General features: G+C 43.2%; 1 protein-coding gene across 2 annotated transcripts in view; it reads left to right on the top strand.

Annotated features, from left to right (window-relative positions):
* MAGI3 (membrane associated guanylate kinase, WW and PDZ domain containing 3) overlaps positions 1 to 14,167 on the top strand; it is a 72,678-nt gene that overhangs the window by 24,271 nt on the left and 34,240 nt on the right. For both annotated transcript variants that reach the window (XM_059831173.1, XM_059831174.1), the window contains exon 2: positions 12,966 to 13,082. In XM_059831173.1, coding sequence (XP_059687156.1) covers positions 12,966 to 13,082 — 117 coding nt within the window. The remainder of the gene's footprint in view (positions 1 to 12,965; positions 13,083 to 14,167) is intronic.

The raw sequence follows: 14,167 nt of genomic DNA on the forward strand, positions 1-14,167 counted from the left end.
CTGACATTAGTCATGGCCAGTGCACATCTGGAGTTACAGGGATTTTGCTGACTGTCCATATTGCGCAGGGAGCACTGCGGGGGGGGGTGGTTGTTCTCCAGTTAAACTTCGCAATGTCTCTAATCAATACCACTGTGACATGGCACATCTATTTAATTTAATGCAGAGGAGTGCTGACCTAGCACTTAGATGTTGGTGGTTTTAAGTTCCTTAGGAGTGCTGCGAGGCACAGCTGTGTGATCTGCAGCTTGAATTTACTGCTGAACTGCCACTCTCCGGTGGAGCACAAGCTATCCGTGGGGAATGTCCCAGCCCGCCTCTGGGAGTGTTGGGATTTCCTGAGCTCCTTGAAAAGCCGGTTCGAGAAGCTCCAATTCCTTCATAAAAACTGCGTAATGACTCTTCCTCGGAGCAGGAATTGCTCCTTGCCCTGTGTGCCCAGTGCTCGGCGGGGTCCCTGCCCTGGCTGCAGCTTGGGGGTCCTGCGGTAAGCGGGGGCTGAGAAGCCCAACAGAGCTGTGTGCCCAGAAAGCCCATCGATGACGTTTCTGCACGGGCCAGTGTGTGGTTGTGAACCGCGCTGTTAGGAGAACTGTTGTACTTGAAAGTGATGTGAAGCAGGGACGTTTGGGATGGGTCCGGTATTTGAGAGCCCGGTTTGCTGTTGTGTAAACTTGGTTTATGGGTCCAGCTGCGACGGACCTTGCGCTGCCACTCACGGACGCAGCTGAAGGATGCCTTTGCTGTGAACATTTTCTGTTGCCGTGTTGGTCACCCAGGAGGTTTGCTCTGTTCCATGAGAACAGACATAGAGCATCTTTGTGAATGTAGTACCTTTGTCAGGCTCCTACTCTGCCAAACTCCAGACTGAAATAGGTTAGTGGGCCTAGAAATTATGCAGAGTGTAATTGCATGTCTTGCTTCCTATGGAAAGCAGGCTAAAAATAAACTTGTCTATGATTTGCATAAGTTCTATTCTAATCAGAACACTAAGAAAAAAAAAAAGGTCTTGGCATGTGAACATGTACCCTTATGCTGGGAAAACAGTGCCAAGTCCCAAGCAGATTAAATTGCTTGTGTAACACAGAGCAGCTGCGAGGACATTTTTCTTTGGGGATGTGACTGAAATGTGTCATTCTTCTATAGAACTGCACGCTGCTTAAGCAATAGGATATGGTATGTTATACATACGTCAGTGTCTGAAATGTGATGCTGTGTTAGGACAAACACAAGGGTAAACAATTTTTGCCGAACACTACAATAGTGTAACCTGCAAGTGTCTAGTGTGGAATCCCTTGTGAAACAATCCCTATTGAAACAATACTCGTTAAATGTCGATAACTTTGAATTTGTACATTAGCTGCAGATTGTCAAAGGGAAGCATTAATATTAGAACAGTTTTGGGACTTAAGTAACATTTTGTTCAGTTGTGTGTGTTAATTGTGCTTTCTAGAGCAAATTAGTTTGTTTGCTGTCTCAGTAAATCATTTTCTCTAGTATGAATAAACTAAAACCTCACATTGTAAATGTAAGGGAATGAATGGAAGATTGTTTATAAATAGGGAAAACCAAGCCATAGTTACCCTGAGGAAAATCACCTCTATTTTGGTTACTAATCTTTGTTTTGGAGTGTTCCAGTTTTGTGTCTGCTCAGTTAAGAGCACACTAAGTGATTTATGTATTGTTATAACCTATGACAGCTACCGAGGACTCCGATTTCATGGCTCCAGTGTCCATATTTGACTTCACAGCACGAGTGTTGCAGTGACAGATACTACTCGTGCCAGACAGCCTCTGTAGGTGTAGTGAGTTACACTCTGATTAATACTCAGCAAGGGATTGAGTGCATAATTAGGAAGCCTTAATAAAGTAGTCAGTGCTATTAGGAAAACCACCCTGTATTTTTAATTTTTTTTAATGTTTGCATATTGCAAGTTCTAATTGTTGTTTTGACCCTTTAGGTGGTTGTAACACACTCTTTTAACATGTTTGAGCCCGTTTGTGTGTCGCCGTACAGGCTCCATCACCTGCATGGTGGTTCAATTAGATCATATTCTGTCCTGCTCAGTGTGTTTGTATTCATCTACTGTTGTGATGTCAAAAACCTGTTGCCTCTCACGCTTTACACTTCTCTCTTACTTTGAGAGGCATAGTTAGATCCTGCAAATCTAAGTTCTGTTTTCTGAGGCGTTTCAAGCTTCCAGGCTGCGCTCAGTGAGCTTTCCAGATACTCCTGTAAATCCTTGTCCTTGTCTTAAACCTGGCAGTGGCAGAGGCTTACAGGGTGCAATTTATCTGGATTCTTGTTCTTTGTCATCAATGCAAACGCGTCTTATCTGAGATGGAAATCTTGTGCCATTTTAGTGGATGGAATATTGTGGGGACTGCTACAAAGTGAGGAGGACAGGGACAAGCAGAGCGGCCGTGGAGGTGAGGAGAAAGAGCAGCTACAGCCGGAGGGAAGGATGCCTTTCCCTGCTGACCTGCAAGAAGGACAGCTTCATCTGGTGTATCAACAGTGATGTCTCAAGGGTGACTTTCCACAAACACTCTTCACTGACTCTTCCCCCCAGCCATCGTAAGAGCATCAAAATACAAAATGCTGTCTGTGAGCTGAGAGCAGGGTGTATCTCTGCTTTTAGGTACTACCCCAGGGTAATCAAAACCAAATTCTCTGCAGTGAGTCTTAGCTGTTTCAGAAAGTTGTAAACACACTCCATCTTTCCCATTAGTTAAGTAGGATACATGCTGCCTCCCAGTGAAGTGTGGGGAAGGATCTTAAGAAAAGTAGAGAATTAAAACATCTCTTGAAGATACAGCAAGTCTTTATAAACAGGCAAAAGATTGTTGATTTGTTCAGTGCTTTTTTCACTTCTCGGGAAGACACCAAATCAAAGAGAGGAGAGGAAGGTCAAACTGTTCTCTTGTGGAAAGTTCTTTTGCATTTTTCTTCCTCACTGTTAAGTTGAAGGAAATGGTTATGTTTGCATTTTATTTGAAACCCATTCATTATTTTAAATCATTCGAGTTCTACTCATATCTCCTTCAGTGTCTGATCTTATATCAGAAACAGCTGTACAGTTCTTTGTGCCTTGCTGTTCTCCTATTTAATAATGGTACATTAAAATACTTGGCGTTACCAGAGAAAACCCTACCCATTGGTAATACTCCTGACTGTACTTCCATGATTAATGGATTTTTGTGTGCATGCAATGTATTACTATAATCGTATCTGGTACTATAGTATGCTTGAAGCTGGCATCTGAAAGTTTGAACTTCTTTACTCAAAGGATTTTCATTTTAAAAATCCTTAAGGTTGTAGGCAGAAAAATGTATTAGGCTATGCAAGCTTTTTTGCTACCAGTGCATCGCATAAAACCAACTTAAAATGACATCTGCTGTCATTCCATGGAAATCATGCATAGGCTGAGAATGTCTATAGCTGTAAGGAGATACAGAAAAGAAAAAGTAGCATTCGGTGAAGAATAATGAACTGTGTGGTTCAACAGTAATTGCCAACTTTTCTCATTGTCTCTCGATGTACTAATCTTCTCGTTTTTTATATGTATATTTTTTTTCATGTTAACCCCGCTAAATGTATATACTTTATTTTCATGGAAAGATAAATGCCTCTTCACAAAATTGTGCTAGGCTCTGATGGAGAGTCTTGTAACTGAAATAGCATTGCTGCAAAATGCTACTTGTTCTTTGAGTCCAGTAGACTGGTTGGTATCTGCTGTTGTCCTACATACAGGTTTCCAAATGCAGCTGGTCTTAATTTACAACTTTTTCTGCAATTCCGAAGTGGTGTGCATGACTGTCCTGCCGTGTGTTAGCCAGCTGCAGGTGCCCTTGCGGAGACGCGGCAGTGTCCGAGGAGCGGGTCGGAGGGAAGGGGCAGCCTGTCTGCCGGGAGCTCTGCACGCACGCTTCTCGAGCCCCGGCAGCCCAGAGCTTTGCTCTTGAGCTTTGCTGATGCTCTCCTTGTTCGGTATGTGTTCTGGCATGTGAGCTGAATGCTTTTGCTCTTAGGTGGTTTAAAGAAAAGCCGTGTTTGTTGCTTTTTGTGGTTAGATGGGAGCTGCCCTCCGTGGGTGCAGGGGAGTGTCCCCCCACCCTGCCCATAGACGTTTCGTGCTCTGGAGCTGGGGGCGATGAGCTCGGGGTAGGTGGTGGAAGGTGCTTCTTTCCTCTGTTAAAAACCTCGTGATTTCACAGTGCTGGATCCTTATTCTTCGCTTCCAAGATTCAGCCGACTGTGATGCATCTGTTTGCAAACGGAGGCAATTGTTAGTTGGGTAACAAGTGTTATTTTTGTATACCAACCAAATGGCACTGAAAGACTCCATCTTAATGCCATCTATGTTCTGCCAGTATTTTCTTTCTTATTCCTTCTGCACTAAACAATAGATTTCTTTTTTTTTTTTTAATGGTAGATGAGGAACCCAGCCATGGATATTCACAATCTAGAGGCTTCTGTTACAGTTGACTTTGCTGTTTCTATACTGCCAAAACCAAAAACCTGGAGGATTGTATACAGGCTCCCACTGTTTACATTTCATCTCTTGTCCTTCTCAGCTCCAAGTGTTTTTCAGAATAAACAATGCATTATTTGCCAGTGCTTTTTGTATTACTTAAAGATTGTTTGGGGATATGCCTTCCAAAGCATATTTTAGTTATCTTCAAAACTTGAAATGCTTTAATGATTAAGTTCATAAGCAAACACAAAGCCAAGTTATTTTTGCATGCGTTTACCAACAATGGGCTGGTTTATTGGTAGAACATTTCCAGCCTTGTAAGATTTCAAGAGAACAGTGCAACACAGTATGCTGTGGTGTTCAAGAATGAGGATTGAGAAACTTTGTCTCCCTGAATCAGTCACCACCTTGACTGAAGATCTTAAGGCGTTTTCCTGAAAAGGCTTGTGTTGATCGCCCCTTTGATAATTTTTAGTGATGAGCAATCTCCTAAATCTGTAGGCTTAAAAAGTCAAAGCTCACAGATACTGGTGTTTTCTGAGTGTATTTTTTATTACTAACAAAAATAAAAAGTTCCCCAAAGTGAAGCAGGATGTACATGCTCTAATGAGGTTTGTGCCAACCTTATCTGGAGAAACAGTTTTTCATTTGTTTCAGAAGTACTGTAAAACACACTTTCAGTATTTAGAATGCTATGGTAAATGATTTAATACTGTAAGGCTTATCTCTACCATAATTTCTGTAAATATGAATATATTACCAATAATTTATTGGACAGCATATAACAGACTACAATGAAACAAGTCTTTCAAAGTAAACCTTCCTAATATTTTTCAGCTTTCAACTAGTAAATGAGTCTGGTTTAATGGGCTATTGTGGCTATGAAGTGCCATGAGATTTTTTTCTGTACTATAGGTCCTATGTAATTTCTTCTATGAATTGTTCTGCATCTATCATGTTAATGTAATTAGATGAATCTGACATACTTATCCTTTACTTTTTCTGAATTTGCAGAATATCTTTAATGACACAGCCATAGTTCAGCTACACAAAAGATCCTTAATTCAATTTTCTTTAAAGAAGATTGACATGTAGCTGTTTGCATAGTTCTTCAATATTTATTAGATGTCCAGTTCTTGGATGTATTGCACAGGGAAATGGTGGGCAGGACAGCTTTAGAGTACGCAGAGCAGGTCAGGTTCACCAGCAAAAACCTGCTGCAAGTCTGAGTATCTCCTGAATCTATCTCCGTAGGACACTGGCATGCAGGAGGGTAATGATTTTCATATGGCTAGTGTTTCCCATATATCTTTATGTAATGCAATTAAAAAGCATGGTAAAATAAAGCAAATGGATAGCAATCTCCTCCAAGCTTTCGGAAAGCTGGGATGTGCTCGGCAGGGCTGTGTACAAAAGCTCATCTCAAAGGAAGAATGGCATAAAGGACTTCTCTTGAATTGTCCTTTGCCTGCAAGTTTTGGTAATTTCTCAAATACTTTTTTCCTTTGTTATAACATGTTTTCTCCAGCTGCTGGAATAACTTCCAGAGCTGCGTAACGAGACTGATTTGGATTATCTGCACACAGACGCCCTGTGAGGCCGCGTCTCTGCCCCTCTCTCTTCCCAGCGCTTGCTCCACTTGTTCCCAAGCCTCTTGCTCATCCGTGTACGTTCATTACCTAAACCTGGGCTGTCTGTGCTGTTCCCACGGTCGTGTTGCAGCTGATGCTAGCCTGTGCCAGTGGCTCCAGTCCGTAGAGTTTCATGTTGTCTACGTTTTTTGGGGGGGGACACTTGTGTAGCTTGCTGAGTGCCACACGGCTTAACAAAAATACCTTTGTTGTCCCTGTCTTCAGTCAAATAACTCTCTGCAAACATTTAGTAGAGGGAAATTCATACAGCATAGCAGGCTTTAGTGAGATTCTGTTAATGAATATTTGAAAGCTTTTGTGAGACCTCTTACCAGAATTTAAAATATATTTTAAAAATATTTTCTCCCTATAGCATTATTCTGAATCATAATACCTCCTCTGATACCTGTCCGTATTCCCAAATGGTCCAGTTCAGTTTTATCTGTGCTCATCAGCTTCTCATCCCCAGGACTTTCCCTTCCCTCACGAAACAACTTTCCCAAGTCATTCCCCGATTCTCCCTCTGCTGATAACAGCATCAGTAATTTCAGAAGAGTTGGGTTCTTGATGTCTGTTGGTTTGCTCGCAACCCAAAGCTCTACAAATGATCCTGGATCGAGGGAGAAGGTGAGAAGTCTGTCAGTATGGCCAGAACAGATTAAAATAGATTTTTGCTCTTTTTTCACACCCTTTAATAATCTAAGGGGTTTTTTTATTTTGTCTTTGTAAAATACATCATTTTGCATTTCACATCTAAAAATAAGTTTCTAATGTGTTTGGCTCTTCTCCCATGTTTGTTCTGGGAAATCAAGTTTCATTCTTTACCTTGTCTGTTCAGTTCATTGTCAGGGGGAAATCTGTGTCTTGTGACAGATTCCCGTTTTCGGGCAAATGTCACTACCTACAAGTGATACGGCAAATCAAGATGCCCTTAGAGCATCTGAGCCAGAGACCTGCCCACTATGGCCCTTTGGAGAATCTCTGCTGAATTAGTCAACGGTTGGCCTTTTCTGTTGTTGGATTCGGCAATCAAAAGAGGTGATTAATTTAGGTCCACACTGCTCTGCTCCCACTGCTGTTTGAGTCTCATTAAAAGGCAAACGAGCAGAAGCTTACATGTCACATTCCTGAGATGATTATCTGCTTTTGGTTTTTTGAGCATCCTTGCAGCAACTTAACTCCAAAGCAGCTGGTAATCACGGATGTGGCGTATAGGTGCCTATTGAGTCCTAAGAACTGAACATGGGGATTTTCTTACTCTTTGTCTCTTAGAAAGTAATGCTTCACCTGACGGTGAGCTTGATTGCTCCTTGAAGAAGCAGCAGTTACCTAGTGAATGTGCAGAAGTTACCTTGAGTGGAGCGCCATAACGGGACCAGGATCTCTGTTCCCAGATGGATCACTGGCCTAGATGTGGCCGTCATCTCACCTTCCTCACTGGCCTGAATTTTCTTAGGGAGCTTCTCTCTGTAACAGCCAGAGTCCAAACTTAGGTTCTTGGATCCATTTCCTGGAAGAGGGAGGGGGAGGTGTTGAGCGGGAGTATGTCCACGGAGCCCTCGGCGAGCCGTAGCGCCGGGGCAGAAGCTGCCGAGCAGTGCTGTCAGCCTCAGCCTTCCTCCTCGGTGGTCCTGCTGGCCCCTCTTCTTCCCTGAAGGAAAAGCAGACTCCTGCACAGCAATCCATCGATGTTTCTGCCCCACAAGCTGAGGAAAACTGCACCCGCTGACTGGGTCAGACGTTCTGGTAATGCTGCTGTCTCTTTCTAATTTAACTGAAATAATTTGAACCTCCCATGTGTTTCTGCTGCTGGGGGTGTAGGTGTGCAGTTGCTGGGTGGGCAGCGTCGTGGCGCGAGTGCTGAAGGCTGCTGTTACGGCTGGGCTTTTCCACCTTTTCTGTATTCTGTGAATACGGTGGTTCTCTTGCATGCTTTTAGGAAGAATTTGTTGCGTTCAGTGAATGCATGTGTTCGGATCCGTAACTCGTGTTAAATTATCGTATGTGGGTAGTTGCTGAGGAGTATCCTAAAGTTAGCGTGTGGCACACGAATGATAACTTTGGTTTCCTAATGCAACGTCTCTGCTTTGTGTAGCTGAACGTTTCTTTAAATGGCTTTTGCTTAGTCACTTTAAAGATTGCTTAATCTTACTTTATGTATTGATAGCCTAGTTTTAATTAAACAGTAACTGTTTTGCACTTGATGAACCCTGATAGTTCCTATTTTAGTTAGCTGCTTTTGAGCAAAGCCACTTAGCTGTTTTATTACCCCTTAACGTGCGTTTCACGTGGAATTTTCGTAGTCTGGGTTGCCTTTTGCAACCGCCGCTTATGTAACACATCACGCAGCCGAGCGTAACCTCGGACGGTATGAAATTCTGTTTACATTTATGAAATCCTGAATTTACATTATGAAATTCCGTTTATGTTTCTCCTCTGCTTTGCTCCCGTTGAGAAGACAAAAGTGTGCAGCAGTATCCAGGTGCACTTTTTCCACGCCTCAGTGCCTAAACAGCCCTCTGGCCAGCAGTGCCGAGGTCGGTCTGGGGCGGGAGGGCCGAGGGCGTTTGGGCAGCGGGGCGGCGGGCGGCAGCGGTGGGGGAGTTCGGCTCAACATCCCCCGGCAGATCTGCCTCGCGGCCCGGCCCCGGCGCCCGCCCTGCCCCGCCCGCGGCCGCTTCCCGCCCGCTCCGCTGGCGGCGGGCCCCGCTCGGCCGGCGGGGCGGCCCGGGCCCGCAGCCCGGCGGCGCCGGGAGGTGGCGGCAGACTGCCGCGGGACCGGCGCCTGGCCGTGCCCTGCCCCGCCGCCGCCTCCTCACCGCTCGCGGGCCCGAGCACGGCCGGCCTGGGGGAGCGGGGCCTGCGGGGCTCGGGGGTGAGCGGCCGGCGGGGGCCGTTCCTCCCGGGGCCCCCCGGCCGGGGCCGCCCTCCTGCCTGCCCTGGGCAGAGGCCTCAGCTGCCGGCCCGCCTGCTGTGAACTTCTGGGGTTTTTTATCCTTTAATTCACCGGTGGAACACACCGCGCCTGCAGACAGGCTTCTTAAAAATTGCTCCAAGAATGAGGGAATGCAATTCCGTTTCCACATCTGTTCCCTTAAAATACGTTTTTGTGCTAAATGCTGTAGGGAAAGTCTAAGCCCTAGTAATGAATTAGATAGTTGAATAGGAAAGTAGCATGCTTTTAATAAACCGCTACTTTGAAAAATTGCTTTTATAATTAACAGTATTTTTCCAACAGTTTGAAAGAAAAACGCCATGTACTCACTCACTCGCCCATCAGCATTGCCGCTCCTTATCAGCATATATGCTGATATATAAGCATATATAAGCATATATGCCAGTGTCTGTAGCAGGTTTTGGCATGGAAGCTTCAGCGTACGGCTCCCTGCACAGTGCAGTGAATACGATGTGCCAGACCTCTAGAAAGTTGTCACCTGTGTCTGTCTGCGTAAAATGTCCATCAAAATGAAATGGAGAATTTCCACGTGGTCTCCGGAGTGATTTGTGGGGGATGTCGCAGACACTCCATGTACTAGTGGCATTAGCCAGACGTACTTGTGACGTTATTTTGCTGTGACTTATTACTGGGCAGCAACATAAAATCTTCACAGATTAAATTCTTAGAATTTATTTGCATATTTCAACTTTGAGCTTTGCTGTTTTATCGACATTGCTAATTTAGAAATGGACTTCTTTGTGTTGAGTTCTAGTAGCCCCATGGCAATACTCATCTGTTTGTAACTGCAATGTGTATACTTCAGTGTTTCTGTGACGGGTTGGATGTACAAACAGCTGTCTTTGTCCTGCTTAGGTACAGCAGCCAAGGCAACTTTACCGTTGCGGTTTGGGGTATGACAAGCAAAATGAAAGCCACTACCCCCGTTTTTTGCAATGTCTTTGTCACTCATACTTGCCTCTGTCCTTCACAGCGCTGTATTTTGCTGCAGTGGTACTCAAGCCTTTTTTTTTTTTTCTGCAGTCACTTAGTCCTCTTTACCACTCTTTACCAAACTGCAGTGTGCATATCCTCATTTAAACAGTTCCTTTGTGGTTAATTTAAATTAAAACTGAAAACAGGAGGCTTGTGCCTGTTTATCTTGCAGAACCTGAATGGTAAAAAGTTGCTTATTCCTCTTGACTGGTCCCCGTGTTGCGTGTGTCATCCTTCAGAGACAGCTCAGCAGCACAACAAACACCAACCCGACATTTATTAGGTCATTTTGGAGAGTCTGTTACATGAGGTTCTCCTAAAAGCCTGCGTGAAACGATATAAAGGAGCATGTTCAGCTCCTGAAGGGGGAAATATCTAGCTTTTGCGTAAGAACAAGCTCTGGAGGTTGCCTAAAGCAGACTTACTATTACTTTATTTTTCTGCTTTCTGATGCACACCATTCTCTATGTGACTTTCTGTCATTTTCTCTCTGCCTTCTATTTTGTTTGACTTTCTTCTGTTTTCCCCAGGCAATCCTTTCAAATCTTCAGTTTAGTTGTCTTGGTCTCAGAGTGTAGTCCAGTCTTCAAGGTTTTAATGTTAAGATTAACCCCTCGATGTCAGCGTATCCTTAGTAGCAGCTTTGGTTTTACTTTTTTTTTGACTGAGTTGATATTTATTGAAAAGGGTTTATGAGCTTTTAAATTTTAAAACATGGAGAGGGTAAGATCAGTGAATAAATAAAGTATCTGTAATTCTACATCCAGTACAGATTTTCACCTCTTGCCAAGTTTTTCCGACATGCAACGCTCTGAACACAGCTAACAACCAGATTCATCTGCCTGAGTGAAATATGCGTGTATTGATCTGCCTAAGTGAAATATGCTTGTATTGTTGAAGTGCAGTGCTATAGATCTGGCTTTGACAGGGAGATGGATGGACCATTTTAGTGGTAAAACATTTTTTAATGTTGAGAAACCATCTTGTCTACAAACAATAAAGCGATTTGTAGTAACAAATGGAAAATATTTTTCTTGCTGGAGATTACACCATTTGTTTTCATTTTCCGTGACATGTTTTGCTCATTATGCTGGAGGAAGCAAATCCAAAGTTTTATAAAGAACAGCTTATGATGGCAAAATAGGGAATTGAGCTGGGGGCTGGTTGTCATAACAACTGAGAGCATCGGACCCCGGGGAGCTGCGGAGTTGCTGCGAGTTTTGTGTCTGGGAAGGAGTCAAGGGGACGGGGGATGCTGCTCACTCCACCCATGTTAGTGGGAATTACTGTATCGCTTGTATAACCCCTGCAAAGCCATGAGGACTGTACTGTGGTGTTGTCTCAATGCTGTAGAGTGCTTTTTGTGTTTCTGGATGTAATTTTAAAATAAATGACAGCATTAGAGGGTGAGAAATGGACTTCATTTGGAGTTCAGGGCTGGCGTTAAGCACTGGGTGTGCTGCCTGTGTTCCTGGGGATGCGTGTGTGTGTGGCGGACTTTTTTGTTGTTTGCTTGGGGAGCTAGGGTGGTTTTGTTTGGGTTTTGGTTAATTTATGGACAGCACAGATCTCTATGAAGAGAGGGCTGGTAGGTAATCTTGGTTTCACTTTCCAGCATGCCATTGTTTTGCTTGGAGGGAAAAGGGTGCAAATTGAAATACAGTTTGCTGTTAGTGAATGGTGGTAGCCGAGGTGAAGTTTGAGAGACGAGTATAAGGTGTGTATCTGCCCTTAACTTGGCAAAAAGGAAAGGGAAAGTAAAAACTTGCCAAAACCAAAACGTGCAACCGACTTTGTAGCAGTGACACATGGTTGGGAAAACTTGGTTAGTGGTGGAAGGGTGTTTTGGGTTTTGGTTTGTTGAGGTTTTTTCCAAATTCGACATTTTATGCAAGCACAGTAATCTCTGTTTAAGGTATAGGTGGGCTTTGTATTAAGACTGATGTGGGTCTGTGCACCATTTCGTTCTGGGGTCTTTTGAGGTGGTCTCTTCAGCAGCTGGTCTCCGCAGGCTTCAGAGGCTCCTGTCAGAATCATTCCTGCGGCAGGTTTATGCATTTCATAACCTGTTGCTGATGTAATTTAAAAGGAGCAGTTGTTCCTGCTGTTGTGATACACCAGCACATGCCTGCTACAGGCCATCTCCTAGGTTGAGTTTTGAAGACAAAGACCGAGTCTTCTTCCCTAAAGCCCCGAGTGTTCTGCTGTAGTACGTAACTTAAATTTATCAAGGTCACTGAACCCTATTTAATGTGCTTTATGGGAAGATGACAGGGTACAAAAGATTGTTTTGTACCCTTTTGTCAGAAGGATGAAGCAGTAATACAAGAGCTCAGTTATTTGTGTGCTGAAGGGGCCACGGTTATATGACAGATTAGCTAATGATAGCTGACAGAAGTATTGCAAAGGAACAATTGTAAAAAACCCCTCTTCTATCATGTAGTGTTTTTAAAAAGAAACTATTTTCTTTTTATAATATCAAGAATGCAGATTCCTGTGTGAGAAAATACTGAGTTCAGGTGCCTAGCCAGTAGGTGTAAATTGAACAGAAAGTATTATCACTGTAGTTTGAAGCAGTTTCCTGTCTGTAGAGACTTGTAATTTTGGTAATAGATTTTGTATTTTAATACTTTTTATTGATTTCCAAACAATTCCAGAGTATTGTCACTGTCTTGCTTGGGAGATTCTGAGGCTGGATGGTTCTTGCTCAGCTATGCTTAAAATCACTGTGCCAATGTACAGCAGCAGAGAGTCAATCTTTGGTAGCATAGAACGGCTCTCCCGTTCAGGTTGTTGCACTTAAAACAACCCAACTCTTTCTGCGGCTTTCTTTTTTTGAAACGTTTATAGCAGTGAAATGCCATTCTTGTTGCAAGATCCTGCTTTATTTTACAAGTTATTCTTGTTTGTTGGGTTTTTTTTAAGGAAAAGTCATCAACAAAGACTTGCGCCACTACTTGAGCCTTCAGTTCCAGAAGGGCTCGATAGACCATAAACTCCAGCAAGTGATCAGAGACAATCTCTACTTGAGAACCATCCCTTGTAAGTATGTAAAGATCAGCCTCATTTGATCTGTTCCTGCTAACTCTCATATAATTCGAGCGTTTTAAATGCCTTCTCTCCTAATCTGGTTTATAGTTTTACCTTGCAGCAGAGACTTCTGTAGATGGCTTTGCTAGAATAGTTTCATATCTTAAGTTGCAATGAAAAGGTATGGCCAATACGAACTGGCAACAGCGAAAACTTCAGCATTCAAAGCTCAGAGTATTTCAGGATTATCTGTGTTTTACTTATCAGAAGTTTGTCTGTTGTTGTTGTTAGAATAACCACAGCCACCATGGGAAGTAAACCTTCCTCAGCATCATCAAGCAATGCAAGTGTGTCATGATTTTTGTCAATGTATTGTTTTTTGTACAAAGAGGAAACTGAGACCTCGGAGGGTCACATGCATTAGGCAGAGTAGTGCAGCTGGAAGGAGAGTTGTAGGAGGGGTTATATGCAGAAAGGATCGCAATGACAGGAGATAACAGAGCGATTCTGGGGCCTGAGAAGAAGAGGAAGAAACAGCACATGGACAAACTTTAGTGTCACAGCAAGAATTAATTAGGCCCATCCAGATTCTCTATCTCATCAGTTATGCCAGCCCTTCTGCTCTGAGCATCTGCTAGCATCTCTTGGTCCAAACAATGCAGGTGTTAACTCGCCTTTAGCGAGGTGCCTAAAGGTTACTGCTCCCGCAAGTGGAGGTTTGTAGAAAGCACTGTTCAAGGTATAGGACGCTTTGACAGCTGCGAAATATCCCGTCTTTGCTTCTCACCCTTCTGTGCCATTTAATTTCTTAATTATCACAAGATCATCCTATACCTTGTCTCAAAGATTCAGTAATTAAAGACTCATCACTGATTGTATTTAAATATTCATTGCACTAAAAACTTAAAAGTTTGTCAACTAACATTTTTGTAACTACAGGAATTCCATTCTCAATTTAGCATCATTATCATATTGAGCATGCCCAAAAGTTTGTGACTTTCTTAAAAGATAATAATAGTGAAATGCTCTTGTTCATGCTGCTGCCTGAAAAAATAGACATATGCCTTTAAAATGCTATTAGGTTATAGGCAATAATG

Source organism: Gavia stellata, chromosome 30 (assembly GCF_030936135.1).
Source record: "Gavia stellata isolate bGavSte3 chromosome 30, bGavSte3.hap2, whole genome shotgun sequence".
NCBI lineage: Eukaryota > Metazoa > Chordata > Aves > Gaviiformes > Gaviidae > Gavia > Gavia stellata.